Raw genomic sequence first — 21,801 nt, 5'->3', positions numbered from 1 at the left:
CCTTTATATCCACTGAACAGACACAGAAACATCCAGGGTGTGATTTATCTCATCCCTGCTTGACATCTGAAACAGAGAGCAGACAAATCCTGCCCTGCAAAAGGTCTCTCCTTCAACAGAGCACGAGTTCCTAGCTCAGAATTGGACTCTGATGTTGTAGACAGAGTTTAGTGAGAAGGCAAAGCCCTCCCTCTTCTCACCTGCCACGACAAAGCTGTTTCCTACAAGCTGCAAGACAGACAGACTTGATAGATCAGAAATGAAGCCCAGCATGGTTTACATAGAAAACCCCTGATCTGAGGGGTTTTCTGAGCCAGCTGCAGGGCTGGGTCCTGCCAAGGGGTGGATGAAGAGAAGAACTGCGCTGCAAGGTGTGCAAAGCCAATTTCAGTCCTGTAGGAGCAGAAATCTCATCCTGGGAGCTTCTGATGGGAGCTGCCAGCACTCAGCCTCACCTCAAAGTTTCCTGGAGCTGTTGCCACAGAGGCTGTAGGCACCAAATCATTCTCTTCATCTTTCCATCTTCTTGGTGTGAGTGTTGTGTGGTTGTGAGTGGGGATTTGCTCAGTGTCAGAGTGGAGAAATCTCTCACCAAAGGTGCCTAGAACAGAGACAGGAGAGGAGGAGGAGCAGCAAACACACAACTGGAGGTAGGGGTGGACAAGGATATTTGATCAGGTAATTTATCCTGTCACACAGCAGGACACTGACCCCCACTTTAATTATTGTGTCATTTGTCCTTGACAGCTACTGCTGCTTCCAATTAACACCCTTAATTAAACCCCCCAGTTTTTCCAAGGATATAAGCATGGATTTAGTGGGAAGAGGGCTACAATGGAGAGGCAGAGCTTGGAGGGGTCTGATGAGAAATGACAGTCCCTGTCCCAGTGGGACTGACAGGTTATGTGCTTATCCTGCAGAAGTGGCAGGCTGGGATCACACCCAGCTCCTCTCCCAGCAGTCTGACATCTCCCTCTGTGTGAGTCCTGTTTCTCACCAGGGTAAATAAATAAAAATTATTTATTTACCCTGATGATATATGAATATAAATGAATATAAATATAAATATAAATATAAATATAAATATAAATATAAATATAAATATAAATATAAATATAATTTTTTTTTTTTGCCTTCCTCTATTTAATAAACTGCATTATCATGAACACTCTATTCAGGGCTTTGAAATCAAATCAGCTCCACTCTTAATCTTCCTGCAGTTTTTTTGGGGTTTCTCACCAGGGTAAATAAATAAATAAATAATTTTTATTTATTTTTTTTATATTTATTTACCCTGGTAAGATATAATAGTACTAATACTAGTACTAGTACTAATACTAATAATTTATTTTATTTCATTTTAATTTTATTTAATAAATTATTAATTAATAAAATAATTTATTTTATTTCATTTTAATTTTATTTAATAAATTATTAATGTTAATAAAATAGATTAATATTGATATTAATAAATTATTTTATTTAATGATGTATTTTATTTTATTTTTTATTTATAGATATATAATTTTTATTTATTTTCCCTCTCTGGGCTTTGCTTTTCCCTGTTCCTGCTTTTTTGTTGGGTCTCTAGGTCAGGTAATACGGCACAGGATATCAAACATGACAGAGGAAATCCAAGTCCCTTTGTCTATAATTCAGGCCAGAATAAAATCAGCATCTTGGGATGCTGTGCAGGTGACTGAACACCCTCACTGACTCTCATAAAGGTGCAGAAGTGCTTCAACCTGTGCTTCCTTCAGGTGGTTTTTTGCCTTCCTCTATTTAATAAACTGTATTATCATGAACACTCTATTCAGGGCTTTGAAATCAAATCAGCTCCACTCTTAATCTTCCTGCAGTTTTGTGGGGCTGGCTGAGCCTTGAAAGATAGCAGCATTCACAGAACCCACATGGCTTGACAGAGCCACTGTTCAGTGTTTTGGAAATGTATCTTTTGACTGTTGGGAAGGAAATTGGCTACTTAAGATGCCTTTTTGTACATTTAAATTAACTTAGTCCATCAGACTGAATAAATCCTGCCTCTGTATTAACATCCAATTATAACAACAGAGATTCAGCAATGATTCAGGTTTTGACCAGAATGTTGGCAGTTTAAGGGGGAAAAAGAAGTAATGTATATTGAAATAAAAAAAGTCAAAAATGGGAGCCAGAAAATTGTGACTGAGCACATAGCAGGAGCTTTTGTGAATGCATAATGGCAGAAGCAGGAGCCAAATTTCTAACAGGATTAGCTGTTCCTGTCTATCAGATCCAAAAAACTCAATAATTTTGTTTTAAATGACTTTTTGTAACTCATTCATACTAAGAATAGGGAGGGGAAGGCAGGCTGGGAGCTGGAGAATCTGCAGTTTGGAATTTAGGCAGGATCAGAGGTGAGGTGTTGTGTGAAACACCCTGAAGGAGCAGCTGAGCTCTGAACCATTCAGCACTTTGCAGATTTTGCCAGATTTTTAAGATGTCCTTGTGAGCCAGAAACTCCTGCGTGATTTCTTTGGGGAGCAGTGAATGAATGTGTTGATGAGGTGAAATATCTCTTCCAATCCTGCTGCAGCCATGGCAGCTGGGCCTGCTCATTGTCCCTGAGAAGGACACAAGAGTCACCTTCCCCTTGTCCAGGCCTGGCTCTGGGATTGCATCTCACTGGGACAGGGACCATCTGTCCCTCTGCTCTGCCCTGGGCTGATCTTTGGAAGCACAGCAGCTCCTGGATGCCCACCACGTGTGTGGACAGGCATCTGAAGGGACCTTGCCTTTTTATCTTCAATATTCAATGAATCCAGGGCCCGAATATGTTGTATTTAATAACCTAATTTACAGCACTTTGCCAAGAAATGGCAAATTCCAGTCCTCTAGGACTTCTCTCTTGTTCCTATATCAGAGCCAGCAGCTCCTGGATGTCCACCAGGTGTGTGGACAGGTATCTGAAGGTACCTTACCTTCATATCTTCAATATTCCCATGAACCCAGAGCCTGAATATGTCGTATTTAATAACCTGGTGCTCACTGAGGAGGTGTTAGCTGAACTTCCTCCTCAAACTTGCTCAGATGCCATAAACCCCCACCTTCAGAGACACTGAGGCAGCTCCTCCTTCTGCTGCTGAGACCTCACTTCCAGCTTCAGCTCTCCTTGATGAAATGGGGAAATGTGGGGATGCAATCAGGGAATATCCTGAGCTGGAAGGGACTCGTGAGGATCATCCAGTTCAGCTCCTGGCTCTGCACAGACACCACAGATCCCACCCTGTGCATCCCTGAGAGCATTGTCCAAATGGTCCTGGAGCTCTGGGAGCCTTGGGAATTTGACTATTCCCTGGGGAGCCTGTTCAGTGTCCCACCACCCTCTGGGGGCAGAAACTTTTCCTGATATCATATATTTTCATAATATATGGGATTTAAGCCCTGAGAACAGCAGCAGTCTGTTCTTACATCCATATATTGCTCTGGCACAGTGAGACTAAAATACCAATGAAGCTGTGACCACTGCAGGAATAGAAATTACTCCAAACTGGCTCCTAATGCCCCAAAATGAAAGAAAGACATTTTCCTTTTCTAATCCTGCTGAATCCCTGCTTATATCTGGGCAGCACTCTCAGGCACGTGGTGGATTCTTGGAGTTGCCCTTCAATCAAGAATTGAACTTCAATGATCCTTGTGGGTCCCTTCTAACCCAGGATATTCCAGGATTCCGCGGTATTTGCCGCAAAATGTTGAATCCGGGTTTCAGTCCCACAAAGATTCGGGGGTAGGGACCCTCACTCACTCTCAGGCACGTGGTGGATTCTTGGAGTTGCCCTTCAATCAAGGATTGAACTTCAATGATCCTTGTGGGTCCCTTCTAACCCAGGATATTCCAGGATTCCGCGGTATTTGCCGGAAAATGTTGAATCCAGGTTTCACTCCCACAAAGAACCAGGGGTAAGGGCCCTCACCAAGGTTGGGAAATGACCTTGAAGAGTTTGTCAGGCTCTCCAAGGATGGAGAAGGGGTGGAGGGAGTGAGCACAGCCTGGTTTGCCATGGAGATTTCCACCTCCAGCACTGCCTTGGTCCCTTCATCATTATTCATCAAGTGAATAATGGCAAGGCTCTGTAACTGGGAGGCTGCATGGACTTCCCTTCTGCTGACATTTTAGTGGCTGTTCCCTGGAGGGACACAGTCAGCTCTCAAACCCTTCAACGTGGAAAGCTGAGCTGAATTAATTACAGTTTATGCTCCAAAAAAGAAAATAAGACCTCTGATGTGCCTTATTTGCTTGATGTTCTTCCTCTTTTCAGCAGACGACCCTTAGGTGGCTTTTCTTTCTGCTGCAGCTCCTTTGTTTTTTGTGTTTTCTTTCTGCATTAATTGGGAGGTCTGACACTTCCAGCCCAAGACATTTATCAGCGTGGTACAGTTTTAATTAATCTCACCATAAAGCTGCTAGAGGTGAGCTCCTAAAAGGACTTTTAGGGCAGGAATAATGCACACAGAGACACACCCTGGTGGGATTGACAGGATTTGGGATGTGGGGGGCTCGTGACAAATCCCGGTGGGCCCTGGGACAGCAGAACAAGCCAGGTGTGCTCCTAAAAGCAACACATATCCCACAAAATATCCCCAAAAACACTGAAAAGAAAATATTTCTGCAAAGATGAAGCCTGGGTTCCCAGTAGGTTTCTCCTGCCAATGAGCTTGGCTATCCTTTGATGGCTAATTAACTAATAAAAATAAAACATACAGAGACCACCTTTTATCTACTTTTTTTACAGCAATTGCCAAGAAATGGCAAATTTCAGTCCTCTAGGACTTCTTTCTTCTACCTATATCTGAGCCACAGGTGGATTTTAACTCTGAGCATTCAAGCCAGGATCAGCAGGTGTTGGAAAAGTTCATTTTCTGATCTAAACTTCTCAACCAAGGCTCACTTCTACCAGACAGGTGTAAACTGGCTCAGAAATGAGGTTGGATGGAACTATCTAGAGCTAATGAGGATAAATCAAGCAGCACCATATGTCAAACTGAGGGTGGTTTGGGTGGGAACTTCAGAGCCAAACCCAACTGTGCTCACAAAATTCTAATTACCAAGTGGGAATTGCATCTGGATTGAGGAATGGCAGATTTAGAGTCTTTCAAAACTAAATTATCTGCTTCTTCTTCAAGTCCTCTGGTGGCCACAGTGCAGACATGGCCAAGCTTGATGTGATTGAGATAACTCACAATATATTTTTCTCAGGTGGAAATACAAGGTGGGAATGGCTGACATAATAAATTATAATGTGAGCCTTCTAACTTATAAATTTATAAATTATAAATTGTAAATTACAAATTATAATGTGATATATATTATATTATATATTATATAATACATAATATATATAATAAATGATATATTATATATTATATATTATATATTATATATTATATATTATATATTATATATTATATATTATATATTATATATTATTATGTGTTACCTTTTGGTATCTTCTTGTAAAAACTTTTATCTTTTTGGAATTTGGATTCAACACAGACTATTGGGCTCAACAAGTTTAATTGGGTGAAAACCTGAGGCATAAAATTTATTCTTCATGAATAGGTGATACCTTCTTGATCAGAAGCTTAAGGAAGGTGAAACAACTTCATTCATGGCCAAACAATCTTAATTTTTAAACTTCTTGAAAGAATCATAGAATCTTGGAAAATACCTTTAAAATCATCATATCTAACCTTTAATAATTGCCACAGCTACCATAACTAGAGAAATCTGGATTACTCCCTCCCTGTCTTGTTCTTATAACTTTTACTGCTCTGTGGTTTGTTCTGATTGTGTTTTTATGCTCATGGCTATAGATTCACTTGAGAAAAGTGAGTTTGTGTTGGTTTTTGTTTGAGTTTTTTCCCCTCATTCTCACTTTTTCATTAAAGGCTTTCAGTAGCCGCAGTTGGCTCCTCTGGGTGACTTGGCACAGGCTCTGGTGCAATGGTAAATAAACCCCATCGTGTTTCTACCTGAAGTTTTCTAAAGCTTCTGCCATTTGCCAGAGGCAAAGCTGCACATTTTCAGCTTTTGCTTATAGACTATCAACTGGGATTTGGGGGTGAGAAAAACAATTTCTGATACAACCAGAGAAAGGTCTTCGTACGGAGCTGGAATTTTGCCTGATATATATTTATATTAAAATAAAAATATAAAAATTAAAAAGCCAGTTCTTGGTTCATTTACAGATGCAGTTGAGATGGATCTTAGTCTGTCACTCCACAGCTCAAACTCTCCTGAATGCAGTGCCAAGTAAAAAAATTGTCCCTGGGATCCAGGTGCATTCCCTCATCATTTGTCAGGAGTAACTGTTCTGCAGTTTAGAGCTGGCAGCTCTCAGTGGTGTTTCATCAGGATAATGCCTCCCTCCATCATCTGAGGGAATAAACTCTCCCTGCTGACAGGAACTGGGGTGAAGACACCAGCAATTGACTGGATATTACAGAGGCTCTCTGAAGCTTATTCAATGGAAAAGGGACTAGCAGGTCATTGGGCCCAAATTGTGTGTTTGGCTTCAAAAGCTGTGAGGGGCTTACAAAATGTAAGAGGAATCAAAATCTGTGAGACAGGAGGTCAGGCTGGGCAGTCCCTTCAACCTTTGAAACCTCTCGCTGAAACACTTTAATTAAAAAGGAAAAATAAAAGAAAAAATAGATGATAAAATGCGATATTTTGGCAGTACCTGGGTGTTTCAGGTCCTACTCTAATGCCTTCTGAGCTGCAGAAGCAGGACTACAGGAAGAAAATATCCAGCCTAGTAGCCTTTGTCCCTTCCCTGCTGGGAGCAACCTCTCCAGGGATGGGACAAGAGATGGTTGGAAAAATGCACAGGCAAAGGGGAGTGGAGCTAATGCTTCCCTGGGACTAGCAGTGGTGGTGGCAGTGGGGACTGGTGGTGGCAGGAGGTCATGGGAGAGAGAAAAAGACATCACAAGACCTCAGTTCTCACGGAAGCCAGAAAGAAACAGAGTCCAAAACCAGAGAGATCAATGAGATCCAGGGAGTTTAACTTACTGCAGAAGATCTCAAAATGAATTAACTTAATTTCAAGGTACCACATCCCCCCAGCCTGCCTGATTTGCTGATTGCTGGGAAATCCTGCAAGTGATGAAGGGCTACAGGGAGAGGGAAAGGCCACGGGGAATGTGGAGCAGGATGTGGATAGGGATTGCTCCAGGCTGAGCTCTGGAGGAAACCCATCCCCATCCCTCTGCCTGCCCTGCGCTGCACAGGTGTTCCTGCAGGAGGACAGGTGTAGCCACATTTCTTTTCACAGTGAAAAGCAAAGCACAGTTCTTCCCAAGAATATTTCTGATATTCACATTCTCTGAACCTCAGAGAAAGGCAAAAAAACAATTCTTATCATTTGCTGTGCCTGTGTTTGTGCAAAAGTGGAATGCAATGTGGAGACTGTTTACCCACAATGATGGTGCTTTGTTTCCTTGGCCTGTTAGGGCCAAGTGTGTAGGCCCACGTTTCTCTTCACAGAGCAAAGCAAGGCACAATTCTTCCCAAGAATATTTCTGGGTTTCACATTCTCTGAACCTCAGAGAAAGAAAAAACAATTCTTATCTCATTTGCTGTGCCTGTGTTTGTGCCAAAATAGAATGCAATATGGAGATGGTTTACCCACAGTGATGGTGTCTTGGTTCCTTGGCCTATCAGGGCCACGTGTGTTGTCACAGACATCTTTTCTGAAAAATCCTTTCCTCAGGATTTTTCCTCCTGAGAAGCTGAGAGGCCTCAGGAACAAAATGTCAACAATGATTATTTGCTGCTGTGGAATGCAACAGGTGCATCTGGGATTGGTCTCATGGGGTTGTTTCTAATTAATGGCCAATCACAGTCAGCTGGCTCAGACTCTCTGTCCAAGCCACAAGTCTTTGTTATTCATTCTTTCTTTTTCTATTCTTAGCTTCTGATGAATCCTTTCTTCTATTCTTCTAGTATAGTTTTAATATAATATATATGATAAAATAATAAATCAGCCTTCTGAAACATGGAGTCAGATCCTCATCTCTTCCCTCATCCTCGGACCCCTGAGAACACGGTCACAGTGTGTTGCCCCACATTTCTCTTCAGAGAGAAAAGCAAGGCACAATTCTTCCCAAGAATATTCTTATCTCATTTGCTGTCCCTGTGTTTGTGCAAAAGCAGAATGCAATATGGAGATTAGTTACCCAAAGTGATGGGGTTTTGTTTCCTTGGCCTGTCAGGGCCAGGTGTGTGTATGTGTGTGTGTTGGGACTGTTGGCTGAGATTCTGTGCAGTGTGTGCAGAGTTGAGCGCTTGGCAGATTCAGTTTAGATGTAATGTAATATAATATAAACTAATATAGTATAGTAAAGTAATTAATTAGCCTTCTGATAAGATGGAGTCCTCCTCATCATTCCTCCTTTGTCGGGGGCAAAAAATATCCACTACAGACAGGCAGGAAGGGGACAGGGAGGGTGGCACCTCCACCCAGCCATCCTGAGCAGTGTGAGAAGCCTGACAGGTTTTCCCTTCCCTCCTGCAGCTCACCAGGGTGCCCGTGGAGTCGTGCAGCCAGTACGAGACCTGCAGCGAGTGCCTGGGCTCGGGAGACCCCCACTGCGGATGGTGTGTCCTCCACAACACGTGAGTACCAGCCCAGCCCTGCCTGTCCCCACCACCTGCCCTCATAGAAACACAGCTGATGCCTGGAGAGGCTACCTAGAGCAGAGGCTGTTCAGGCAGGTAGTAGTTTTCTTCATTAAGTAGGGATTTAAGTGGTTACCTGAAGGTAATACATGTACCTGAAATCATGTTTCATGAAAAAACACAACTTACTTGGTAGCAAAGCCATATCCAGCAAAATGAAGTGAGCAGTGGCATTATTAAAACCTAAGAAAACAGTGATGGTTGGATGATAATCCAACCCTTTAAGATGATAATCTTAATCCTTGATTCTAGTGCAGACTCAATAATGGAAATGTTTTGAAACTAACAGGTTCAGGGTGTTCAATGTAACAGTTTTCTTAGGACTAAAATGTGCTTGCTTACCTCACTGCATCATCTATTACCACTGTGAGGAAAAAAGTAAATATGCTTCCTTTTTCTTATGTTTTGCACTTAGCAGCACACCATACATGGTTTATTTTCAACAGCCTAATAATCAGTCAGCTCAATCCAGATTATTAATCTACTTTCCTGCACAGGAATTTCCTATTAAAGTAGGGGTTTATTAAAAGGCCCTCAAAGGATACATCTTGGGCAGTGCAAGAGCCTGGCTCTGGCTACACCAAAGATGGACTCTGAGTCACGAGTTTTCACACTTTTATGTTTTGGTCCATTTCCATATTGGGGTTAATTGTCCAATTCCAGCTCCAGGTTATGCAGTCCCATCCTCCCAGATTCTCCTCTCCTCAATTCCCTGTTGTTTGCACTTTTTGGGCCTGAAGCTGCAGTGGTATCCTTGGTTTTTAAGCTGGAAAAGGATTGTTCTGTCTGACTGAACTGTGAGGAGAACTTGCTGACACTTTATATGAAGTTCAGATCTACACACTAATGCAGCACAGAATCTGGAAAATATGAAAGCTAAAACCTAAGGCATCAAGGTAGAGGGGCAAAATGCTGTCTCAGTCCCTGGCTGAGCCAAATACCTCCAAAAAAGTCTCTGGTGTTTGCTGGAGAGAGACTTTGCTTAATTATGAAGGGTTTTTTGGAAGACAAGGGGAAAGAAGGGTGCAGAAGCTGGACAGAGCTTCTCCACCGGTTTGCTGGTGTTTTGAATTCAGCACTCCAGCAGCTCTTCTCTGGGTCACATTTTCCTGGTGGCTCCCATTCCATTTGAGGGAATTTGACTCTGGCCCATTCCATTTGAGGGAATTTGACGCTGTCCCACCACCTCCAGCTTTGCAGTGCTGACCTGACCCTCTCCTCTTTTGAACATGTCAGGATCTCCATTGCCCTTAGAGAGGAATCCATGGGGGTCCACTCCAAGGGCTCCACTCCAAGGAAGTTTTCATTGGGACCTTATGGTTTAACAAGCCAAGCAGGGGCCTCATTCCACTCTCCCATTATTTTGTTGTACTGGTTTATCCACTGCCTCATGAGGAATGCTGGATCCAGGTGTCCTCAACATTGGGATATCAGTTCATTCTTGTTTTTCCTTAGGCTTTCAATGTAAGTGATGCCAAAGCCCTGGGGAGGGAGGTGTCAGCTTGGCTGAGCTCCTGGCCCTGAGTGGCAGGGAGGTCTCCTTTGCCAAGCCCCTCTGAGCACAGACAGGGGCTGGGAAGTGCTGGGATCTGTCCAGCCCAGGGCTCCAGCTGAGAGTGGCTCTGCAGGGTGCTGTCACTCCGAGGCTCACGATGTCCTTGGCAGCCTTGGAGGGTTTTTCTGATGGCCTTGTCGGTCTTCACCCTCTGAGCTCACCTGAATTCTTCCTGTTGAGTTGCAAACTCTCCAGGTGGAGACAGGGATCCAGTTGATGTGATAGACTTTGCTACCTCTCCTTGCTGGAACAGAAGGGAGCAAACCTGGACCATATTCCAGCCTTCTGTCGATCTTCTGAATGCTCTGCTTCTGTCAGCTTGTGTGACCCTCATCCAAAACCACGGCAATCTGCATAATTTCAAATCAGATCTGGGGGATCCATCCCAAAAGACGCCCAAAAATGGGGCTCATGCTCTGGAATTGTTCAAGAGAACCTTGGCAAACCAGTCCTGAATTGTGGTGTGGTGGGTAAGAGCCCAGAAAACTTTCATCTTGCTGAGTTGAGGATATTTCCATTTGACACAGAGCTTTATGGTGTGTTCCCACCCCATCTCACCCTGCATCCATCTCCAGTGTGTTTGCTGCCAGTGAAGGGACAGCACAGAGATATGCAAGCAGCATAAAGAGGCATTAATTTGTTCACTGATTGTACCACAGCAATGCTGGATATTTCATCTCCTTGCATTCAGGGTCAGTGGCAACAAAGAGTCAAAACATGCAGCAATAAATCCCCAAAAGAGAGAGAAGGGGCACAGAGAGCTGCAGAGTGAGGAGTACTGGAAATGAAATGGAGGGTGATGGGTGGGGCTGGCAGATTGAATTTGGTCAAAAACATCTCTGTGCAGGCTCAGCCCTTGAGGGAGGAGTGTGGCTGGAGTCTGGACCTGGCTGATGGCACTGTGTCCTCCTCCCTCTGGCCACTTAACCTCTGATTCCTTATCTGGAAAAGAGAAACACCTCTTGTTTATGTACCTCGCAGCAGGGTCACTGAGATTGACTCCCTGAGGGGATTTTTTGAAGCACTTTGAAGGCAAATGTTATCAAATCCCACTTCAAGTCTTTTGCTTCCCTCTCAGTTAAGAAATCTGATTTTCAGTCCTAGTTTGGGAGGGGTTTTCAGGGCAGCCTCGGGTGCTCCTTTCTGAGTCTCAGTTTCCTCATCCTTTTGGGCAGCCCTGAGAGCAAAGGAGCCAATTACATCCCACTCAACAAGTTTTGGCTGCACAGGATATTCAGGGTAAGGATATTGGAATACTGAGTCTCTAATTAGAAATTTTTGCACATCAGGACCCCTCAAGCCTCATTAACAGACTTTTCCTCAAGTGGGATACGTCATCAACAACTCCTGCACAAGGATCCCTGGGGAAAAATGCCATCAACGTTTCCCATCCTGGCTGCCAACCCTTCCCTCTTCCCTCCCAGTCAGGAATCCCAGGGGATTCCCAGTGCAGGGCTGAATCCAGTGATGGGGAAAGCAGGGAGGAGGCAGCTGGGCTGTGCAGGAGCTGGGCAGGGTTGGGAGCCAAATGTTTGGGCAAAGCCATGCTGTTCCCTCATCCTCCTCCAGTATAAACCATTAAAAGGAGCAGAGGTGGACTGGGAGACAGGTGAGAACTGTCCAATGGGTACAGCAGGGTGGTTTTTTCTCTCCCATGCACACCACTGTTGCTACAGGACACGAAATAAAATGGCATCTACACTGGAACTTTTAAGGTAAAAAGAAGGGAAGTTTATTGTCACAGACAACTTTCATGAAAAATCCTTTCCTTAGGATTTTTTCCTCCTGAGAAGCTGAGAGGCCTCAGGAACAAAATGTAAACAATGGTTATCTGCTGCTGTGGAATGCAACAGGTGCATCTGGGATTGGGCTCATGTGGTTGTTTCTAATTAATGGCCCATCACAGCCCAGCTGGCTCAGACTCTCTGTCCAAGCCACAAGCCTTTGTTATCATTCTTTCTGATTCTATTCTTAGCCAGCCTTCTGATGAAATCCTTTCTTCTATTCTTTTAGTATAATTTAAATATAATTATATCATAAAATAATAAATCAGCCTTCTGAAACATGGAGTCAGATCCTCGTCTCTTCCCTCATCCTCAGACCCCTGTGAACACGTGTCACAGACATCTTTTCAGTAAAATCCTTTCCTTAGGATTTTTCCTGCTGAGAAGCTGAGAAGCTACAGCAACAAAATGTAAACAGTGGTTATCTGCTGCTGTGGAATTCATCAGGTGGATTCTTGATTGGCCCATCCTGAATGTTTACAATTAATGGCCAACCACAGACCAGATAGCTTGGGCTCTCTGTCTGAGCCACAGATCTTTGTTATTCATTCCTTTCTATTCTTAGCTAGCCTTCTGAGAGGAAACCTGTCCTTCTATTTCTTTTTCGTATAGTTATAATGTAATATATATATATATCATAAAATAATAAATCAAGCCTTCTGAACATGGAGTCAACATTCTCATCTCTCCCCTCATCCAAGAACCCCTCTGAACACTGTCATAAACATGGTCACAGTTTATTTTTTGCTTTTAACATTTATAGATTTTCAAAAGTGACAGTGGATTGGAGGATGAAAGTGCTACTTCTTTAATGACACTGGACAAACCAACAGTCTGTTAAATTTTTCTTCTTCTGGAGAAGAATGTAAAACAATAATTATTTACATAAAACTGCATGAGAAAGTTTATTACAAGAATGTAAACATCAGAAGGCTTAGAAGAACAGGGTGACACACCTCTCTTATTTTGGAATATTCCCTACAAGGGCTGATGCAACTCCTCTTCCCCAGACCCCCATTTCCAGCTCTCCTCAGCTCCCACTCCCCATCCATGTTTTCCCAGCAGAGCTGGGCTGTCTCTGCCCAGGGCAGCGTGCCAGGGCTCAGGAATTGATTTCCACAGCTCTGCTGTCCTAACCTTACACTGAGAAACTCGAGTCCTCTGAGAGAGAGGCAGAGACAGACAGACCCACAGACAGGAGAGAGGGGGGAGGATTGATTGGCCTCTGCCCCGTGGAGAGGAGCTGATACAGAGCAGGTTAACTGAGCTTTTCATCTCTGTATCTTTACCCCCATCTTGTCCCCCCTCCTTTTCCCAGCCCTGCTCCCTCCCGGGCTCTCTCAGGCCTCTTTAGGTGGTGATGAATCATTTACTTGGTGTAAATTGAAATTGTGGCTCTTGCTGGTAGGGGGAGGGAGAGGGGCTGTGGTTGGGAGCAGTGGGGATGGAGCAGAGCTGGCACTGGGTGCCTGCTGCAAGGTCACAGCAATGTCACCAGCCTGGATGGGGACTGCAGAGAGGGCTGGGAGCAAAGGGAAGTTTTCTGCAAGCCTGAAATGAATTCAGCAGCTTCCTCCTGTGTCAGAGGCAGCACTGCCCAAAGATGCCACCCAAATCTGGCCACTCTGGTAATCCCCTGGCAAGTCACTCCTGCCTCACCCATTCCCAAGCTGTAACCACCCCTCTTCCTTCTTTCCCACCAATAGCTCAAACTCTTTATCCCCAGAGCAGGGGTAAACCCCTTCAGCTACTGAAAGAGCCCTCCCTAATTCTAGATTGGATATTTGGAAGGAATTCTTCCCTGTGAGGGTGGGCAGGCCCTGGCACAGGGTGCCCAGAGAAGCTGTGGCTGCCCCTGGATCCCTGGCAGTGCCCAAGGTCAGGCTGGATGGGGCTTGGAGCAGCCTGGGACAGTGGAAGGTGTCCCTGCCCATGGCAGGGGGTGGGATTGGATGATTTTGAGGTTCCCTTCCAACCAAACCATTCCATTATTCTATGCACATTCCCTGGTCCATCTGCATGTGTTCACCAGGTAGGTTTTCAGCCCTGCACAGCATCTCTGGGTTCTGTTTATCACCCCAGACTGGAAATTTGGGGCAGAAAAGCAGCATCCCTGTAGAAAAGGGCAACATTTTATTAGAGGGAAATCCACTGTTGGGTTCAAAGGGACCTGTCCCAGGCTCTGCTGTGTTAGTGACACTCCTGGATTTTGGCTTTGCTGCCTCATTTCATCCCATGCAACATCCATCTAATTCCAGGAGGAATAGCTGAGCACACACAAGCTGTCCTCAAGGAGAATGCAGCAGCCCCAGGCAGAAGCCTCCTTCTGCTCTGGAATCTGCCCTTGCAGGTCTGGGGACTCCTTGTCTGGCAGGTCATTAATTGCAATCAGAGAGGGAAACAGTCCCATTTTCTGGGAGAACTTGTGATATTTCAAAACTTTTTTTTTTCCCCTCCAGCTCGCAGTGGCCAATTATTTTTTTTAATAAGAAATGTTCTTGAAAGCTGTTCTGGAAGGGGCTGATTCCATTTAGTAATTAGAGAATGATTCATTTAGGCTTTGGAAGTCCTCGTTTTGGGGTTTGATTTCATTTTTTTAGCAAATTGCGTGAGATTTCAAAATAAAAAGTCATTCTGAAAGGAAGCATTATTATTTTTTTTAATTTTATTTTTTCCATTAGAACGAAACATTTGGGCATCTGTGATTTCTTTCTCCCCCAGAAACCTTTACCAGCCCTAGAGACTGAGCAAAGCAGTCAACAAGAGCTGTTGGTTTAGAGGAGCTGACATTTGCTGTGGAGGGAAGAAGGATTGTTTAAGCATCTCCAGTCTGTCCTGCTTGGAGATATCTGAGCCAGGAGCTGGCTCTGCTCCCTGCACTCCTCTGCTCAGCTCTGAGGAGCTGCTCCTGTCCTCTGTGTGTCCTTCTGGCACCCAGAGCCTCCCCAAGACACCCAAGCTGGCTCTGTTGGCGTTGCAGAGCATGTGCCAGCAGATCCTGCTGCTCCTGAACCTTGGGAATGGGAGCCAGTGGCCTCCTGAAGGCATCCTCACCCCATGGAAGAAGCAATGACATAAATCTCTCATGTCTGGGCCACCTTCCTGGATCACTCTGGGTTAGTCAAGGGATGGCCAAAATCTCTCACACACAATTCCTCAGGTGGAGCTGGTCTGGATTGACTATTAATTTTTTGGATCCTGTTATGAGACACCTCAGAAGTCACTGTGATGTCTTGTGGAGGCTGAGCTAAAGCAGAGGCTGGGCAGAGTTCCAGAATAAAGCAGGGATTTATTCAAAGGATCTCCTCCATGGATTCACCTGGGGCAGCACCAGAGCCCAGCCAGGGCTGCACCCAAGATGAACCAAAATGGCCCCAAAATGCACCAGCGCTCCCGGGGTCTGTCCCTGGGATCAGTTCTGCTCCATTTGCATCTTGCAGTTCATTGTCCCATTCCAGCTTCAGCCCCTGCAGTCCCACCCTGCTTGTTTTTCTCTCTCCAGCCCACGGGGTTTGTGCTCCTGGGCTGAGATTTGGGTCATTTGTTGTGGTATTTGCTGGGTGCCCAGGATGAAGGAGGAAATGATGAATCTGACTCCATGTTCTCAGAAGGCTAATGTATTGTTTTATGATACTATATTATATTAAAGACTGCTATACTAAACTATACTAAAGAATACAGAAAGGATACAGACAGAAGGCTAAAAAGATAATAATGAAAACTTGTGACTCTCTCCAGAGTCCCAACCATGCCTGACCATGATTGGTCATTAATTAAAACAATTCACATGAAACCAATGAAACAATCACCTGTGGGATAAACAATCTCCAACCACATTCCAAAGCAGCAAAACACAGGAGAAGCAAGTGAGATAATATTGTTTTCCTTTTTCTCTGAGGCTTCTCAGCTTCCCAGGAGAAGAAATCCTGGTGAAGGGATTTTTCAGAAAACATGATAGTGACAATTTGTCCTTGGTGCCCAGCTGGAGCAGGAATTGTTTTGTCTCCCTGCTCTGTGCACAGAGCTCACCATCCCATAATATGAAGCCCAGACCCCCACACTAAAACAGCACAGATTCTGAAAAATATAAAAGCTAAAACCTGAGGCTCAATAAGAGAATTTTTTGGTTTTCCAACAAAAAACCAGCCTTGTTCAGAGGGGTTTGATGCCATTCTCTGGCACAGACACCCACCCTGGTGTCCAGGACTGACCCTCCACATCCTCCTGCCCTCCACCTCTTCCCATCCACCACAGTCCCTTGTGTGGACAACTCATCCACCCTGAAACTGCAGCTCTCCTTTCTAACATGACATGAAGGGGGAAAAAAAGCCATTTAAACAAGCTGTTTTCCAGTGATCACAGTGGAGGGGGAGGGAGGTTTATTACCCACGCTCAGACTCACTGCCAGACCAGGAGAAAAAAAAGGGAAAAGTTCCAAAGTGCAGCTCGTGGTGCCTGGGCTCAGCAGGTAACCTGATGCACTGCCTCTGGCAGAGCTCATTGATCCTCCCTGGCTTTAACTTTCTTGGTCTAAGTCTTCTGAACCACCAGAGAGTCTCAGGTAACCCCAGCTGCCTACACAGGCTGCAATAAGACCTTTCTTGAAGGGTCTTTTTCTTGTTCGACTTTCTGCTGTCTGAAAGCCTGTGACTCTTTCAGGCTGAGAGGTTTTGTTCTTTCTTTTTCCCCTTTTTTACCTCCTTGTTTTTGCCTCACAGTCTTTTCCTCCAGTGCTGCTTCCAGAAGGGGCTGTGTGGGTCAGGGCTGCAGGGTCTCAGAAGGGCAGGAGGTTGGAATATCACTCCTGAGGTTTAACAGTGAGAAAAGAGGGATTTCCTGACTCTTGCAGGGGTTTGTGATCCTATAAACCCTCAGCTGTCCCTGCCTGGTACTCCCCATGCTGTTTTTTCCCAAGGTGCAGACTGGATTCCCTCCAATAAGGCAGCAATTTGTGGGTGTTTTGCACTTGCCTGGAATGATGAAAAAGTCATAGAATTAGGGAATATCCCAAGCTGGAAGGGACCCATATTGTCACAGACATCTTTTCTGAAAAATCCTTTCTTTAGGATTTTTCCTCCTGAGAAGCTGAGAGGCCTCAGGAACAAAATGTAACCAATGGTTATCTGCTGCTGTGGAATGCAACAGGTGCATCTGGGATTGGCCTCATGTGGTTGTTTCTAATTAATGGCCAATCACAGTCAGCTGGCTCAGACCCTCTGTCCAAGCCACAAGCCTTTGTTATCATTCTTTCTTTTTCTATTCTTAGCCAGCCTTCTGATTAAATCCTTTCTTCTATTCTTGTAGTATAGTTTAAATATAATATATATCATAAAATAATAAATCAGCCTTCTGAAACATGGAGTCAGATCCTCATCTCTTCCCTCATCCTCAAACACTTGTGAACACCATCACACCATATGGACCATCAAGGTCCAGCTCCTGGCCCTGCACAGAAGAACAGCCCCCAAAATCCCACCAGGTGTCTGAGAGCATTGTCCATACTCTTCCTGAGCTCTGGCAGGCTTGGTGCCATCACCACATTCCTGGGGAGCCTGTTCCACTGCCTGACCACCCTCTGGGTCTCATATTCATAGTTGGTGCCACTTTTATAGAAAAATCTTTCTCCTTTCCTGCCCCAACAGAGCCCCATTCTAAATCCCCAAAATTCTACTTTTTCACCCTGTGACAAATTCACTCCCTGTGACAAATTCACTATCATTCTACTTAAACCCTTGTGGCTTTTAACTCCTCACACAAAGTTGGTAATTGTTTCCATGGGCTAAAATCAAAGGCACAGGTGTTTGTGACTCTGTGCCAGGGTCTCTGAGCCCCCTGCCAGGGTCTGGAATCACCCAGGGCAGCCAGAGGAATGTCCTGGGTCCCAACACTTATGAAAAATGGAGCTGGTGTTCCAGAGGGAACAACAGCAGGGGAGCATCAAAGCATCCTGCCCCAGCCCAGGGAATCTCTGATCTGCCTGCTGAGGTACAGCTAAAGTACCCATCCTTTCACACCTTTGGACAAGGAAATAGCCCCAAATGGGACAGCTCTGCAATGGCCTTTTGAAATGAGATCCCCAGGGAGGAGGAGGAGGGAATTTTCAGCACTGGGATCGTGGCTATTGATGGTGATAAAGCCCTGGGTGAATCAGAGGCTCCTGGGAATCCTGTTTCTCTGCGGATAACACTGAATAAACCCCTCTGAGCAGATCCCCAGTCCTGGAGTGTCGCCACATTTCTCTTCACAGAGGAAAGCAAGGCACAACTTCCCAAGAATATTTCTGGGATTCACATTCTCTGAACCTCAGAGAAAGGAAAACCCATTCTTATCTCATTTGTCTGTGTTTGTTCACAAGTGGAGGAAAAGGCTGATGTCTCATTGTCAGTTCAAAGTGCTGGAAAGCCACGAGTCAGCCTCAGCCCAAGTGGTTCAATTAAGGGCTGTGGCCAGGGCATTCCAGGAATTTTCTCAATATTTTTCGATACTATCAATGGATTTCTAATAGTTATTGGTGACTTTTTTTTTTTTTTTTTTATTTTTTCTTTTATCGGAACCTTTCTCTGAGGTCCAGAGAACATGAATCCCAGAAATTTCTTGGGAAGCTGTGCCTTGCTTTTTTCTCTGTGAGGAGAAATGTGGCGACACCAGAGAATTGACCCTCAATGCCATCGTGTCCCCCTTGGGAGCACTCTTCCTGCCCTGGTGAGCCAGGCAGTGCAGGGCAGAGCTGTGCCCTTCACAGGTTGATTATCTCAGTGCCTGTGACTGCCTGAGGCAACTCAGGGACAGCACTGGGCACTGTGGGCCATAAGACGCAGGCGTGTGGTAAATGTGTTTTGATAACAACCTTTCCTTTGATTAGCTTATTTTGCTAGAGGGCAGTGGGGAAGGGTGGGAAGATAATTAGTTTGTGCAGTGAGTTCCAGCAGAAGCTTTCTCATCCTGCAGCCTTGTGAGTTTGGTGTCCTACTTGGGATTTGTCTCCGTCACAGGAACGTTGGCAGTTCGGGTTTAGCATTGCAGAAAGTTCAGCCCCTTCAGGGGAAGGTTTCTGGGTGAAATATCCACATATCCCACAGGAGACATCCAGGGAGGGAACAGGGGCTGGAGAAAGCTGCCTGGCCACCCCAAGCAGCCTTAAAAATCTCAAAAATCACTGGAGATGAGATGCAAAGTTACAGGGACTGTCACACAGAACGAGTGTTCCCTGACTGGAACTGCAACGTGGATGTTGGCAGAGCCAGCAGGGAGATTCAGACCTCAGGAACCAGCAAAATAAGGAATAATTCAGGTGCTTAAACACAGATAGATTTGGAATATAAGGAGACTTTGAATTATAGGTGGTTTTATGTACACAAGGAACTTGATTCAGTGCTGCAACTGGGGAGCCTCCGGTGTGAGACCTGGGGCTGACAAATATGGCACAGAGTCTACATTTCTTCTGTAGGATAAGATGGGATCCTGAGGCCATCTCAAGTGACTTTAGAGCTCTGCATGTTTGGGATGTTCTGCCCTCTCCAATTCCCGGAATGGACAAAATTCTGTGGTTTTTGCGATGTGACCCCTCTCATTCCTCCCCTGATGTTTGTAGGGAATCTCTCTCTTTTAAGGAATCTGTGTTGCTGTCAGGTACTCCCTGGTGTTTCTGCAGCCAATGAGGGAAAGTGGCACATAAAACCAGCCCTCCCCAGGGTGGGGGGACATGGCCTTGTGCTGCCACTGCTGCCTCTGTGACATTTCATCAGCCTCCACCTATCACAAGTCTCAGACAGGAATGGAGCAGGGGAGGGTCGGGGAGAAATTCCTCCTACAGAAAAGCACAGCAAACCTTTAAGGTGTGTCTTTGTCCAGCCTCAGTCTCTCACACTCCTGCCCATAAATTCAGGCCATCAGAGAACCATTTGTGTGAGAAGAACCCTTCAAAAATCATCCCATTCCACCCCCTGCCATGGCAGGGACACCTTCCACCATCCCAGGCTGCTCCAAGCCCCATCCAGCCTGGCCTTGGACACTTCCAGGGATCCAGGGGCAGCCACAGCTTCTCTGGGCACCCTGTGCCAGGGCCTCCCCACTCTCCCAGCCAAGAATTTCTTCCCAACATCTTCTGCTGCATATTCCCATATTCAGTGACCTGCCACCCAATCTCTCCTTGTGCCATCAGCACAGCCCCTGAATCTCCCTATTGCTCCCACATCCCCTACACTCCATCCCCCAAGCAGAGCTGCAGAGGTAGATGCTTTTCTTTTGACTTCTGTACCAGGGAAGAAACAATAATAATAATAATAATAATAATAATAATAATAATAATAATAATAATAATAATAATAATAATAATAATTTGGATACAAGAATTGGGTTTTTTGGAACTGTCTCCACAGGGCAGTGGTGACACCATGAAGCCTGCCAGAGCTCAGGCAGAGTTTGGGCAACACTCTCATACACAGGGTGCGATTTTTGGGGTGTTCTGTGCAGGGCCAGGAGTTGATCCTTGTGGGTCCCTTCCAACTGAGGATTCCCTTCCAAGCAGAACTGTGGTCCAGGAGGGAGGTTCTGAGAGTTCACAGGAGCTTCTGGGTTTGAAGCTGATTCTCTCATCCTGCTGTGGGGCTTTTTTTTTTGTGGGGCATCCTCCTCAGAGTATTTGTCTTCCTAAGCCCAGCAACATCTGCATTTCTTTTGCTTGGTGAGTTGCTCTGAGCAACTCATGTTCCTGTTTCCTTGAGCATCTTCTCTTCCATTGCTTCCAACTTCAGATATGGATGCAAGAAACCAGGATATTCAAAGAAAACATGTTTTCTTGCCATCCTCTGCAGGGAAGGCCAAATTCCCAGTGAAGAACAGAAGTATTGGCTCTGAATTTCTCCTGCCACTGCTTCCTTGTGTGCTGTAGGGACATGGGGCAGCCCCAGAGCAAACAGTTTGTCTGTTTCTTGCTAGAAAGCATCCACCTGGTAATGGAAGGAAGAGCAAGTTTCTTTTAATTTCCCTCCAACATTTTCTTCCCTGCCTGGGAAGCTTCACCAGCAATTAGCACATCTTTTTGGTCATCTTGTGGCAAAAAATAAAGAGGAAGCTGAGGAAAAGTTGCTCTGAGCAACTCATGTTCCTGTTTCCTTGAGCATCTTCTCTTCCATTGCTTCCAACTTCAGATATGGATGCAAGAAACCAGGATATTCAAAGAAAACGTGTTTTTTCTGCAGGGAAGGCCAAATTCCCAGTGAAGAACAGAAGTATTTGCTCTGAATTTCTCCTGCCTCTGCTTCCTTATGTGCTGTAAGGACATGGGGCAGCCCCAGAGCAAACAGCTTGGCTGTTTCTTGCAGAAAAGCATCCACCTGGTAATGGAAGGAAGAGCAAGTTTCTTTTCATTTCCCTCCAACATTTTCTTCCCTGCCTGGGAAGTTTTGCCCAGAAATTAGCAAGACTTTTTGTGGGAAAAAAATAAAGAGGAAGCTGAGGAAAAGTTGAGATAAATATTCTGAGGAGGAGGGGAAATGCTGGGACAGAGTGGAGGAGCTGGAGGATGATCCTGCCTAGCCTGGATAAAGGGATTTGAGAGGTCAGGGATGTGGGAATTGCTGTGGGCTGAAGGACTGAGTCCCTGTTGTAAGACAAGATCTGGGACAGGTTCTGGCTGCAGAAAACACGTCCTGGAGCCCTTGGAACATTGAGAAAGGAACGTCAGCATGATCCACTGCTCACAGGATTTTCCTTAGGCAAGAGAGAGCAGAATTAATTTCCTT

The 21,801-nt window shown here is 45.1% G+C and overlaps 1 protein-coding gene across 1 annotated transcript in view; it reads left to right on the top strand.

The window, feature by feature from the left end:
- The window catches only part of PLXNA4 (plexin A4), a 508,367-nt gene that overhangs the window by 323,949 nt on the left and 162,617 nt on the right, over positions 1-21,801 (top strand). The window contains exon 5 of the mRNA XM_066551057.1: positions 8,556-8,656. Within this exon, the coding sequence (XP_066407154.1) occupies positions 8,556-8,656 (101 nt within the window). The remainder of the gene's footprint in view (positions 1-8,555; positions 8,657-21,801) is intronic.

Source organism: Molothrus aeneus, chromosome 5 (genome assembly GCF_037042795.1).
Source record: "Molothrus aeneus isolate 106 chromosome 5, BPBGC_Maene_1.0, whole genome shotgun sequence".
Taxonomy (NCBI): Eukaryota; Metazoa; Chordata; class Aves; order Passeriformes; family Icteridae; genus Molothrus; species Molothrus aeneus.
Note: the sequence above shows the minus strand (reverse complement) of the source record. Positions and strands in the feature narration are given on the sequence as shown.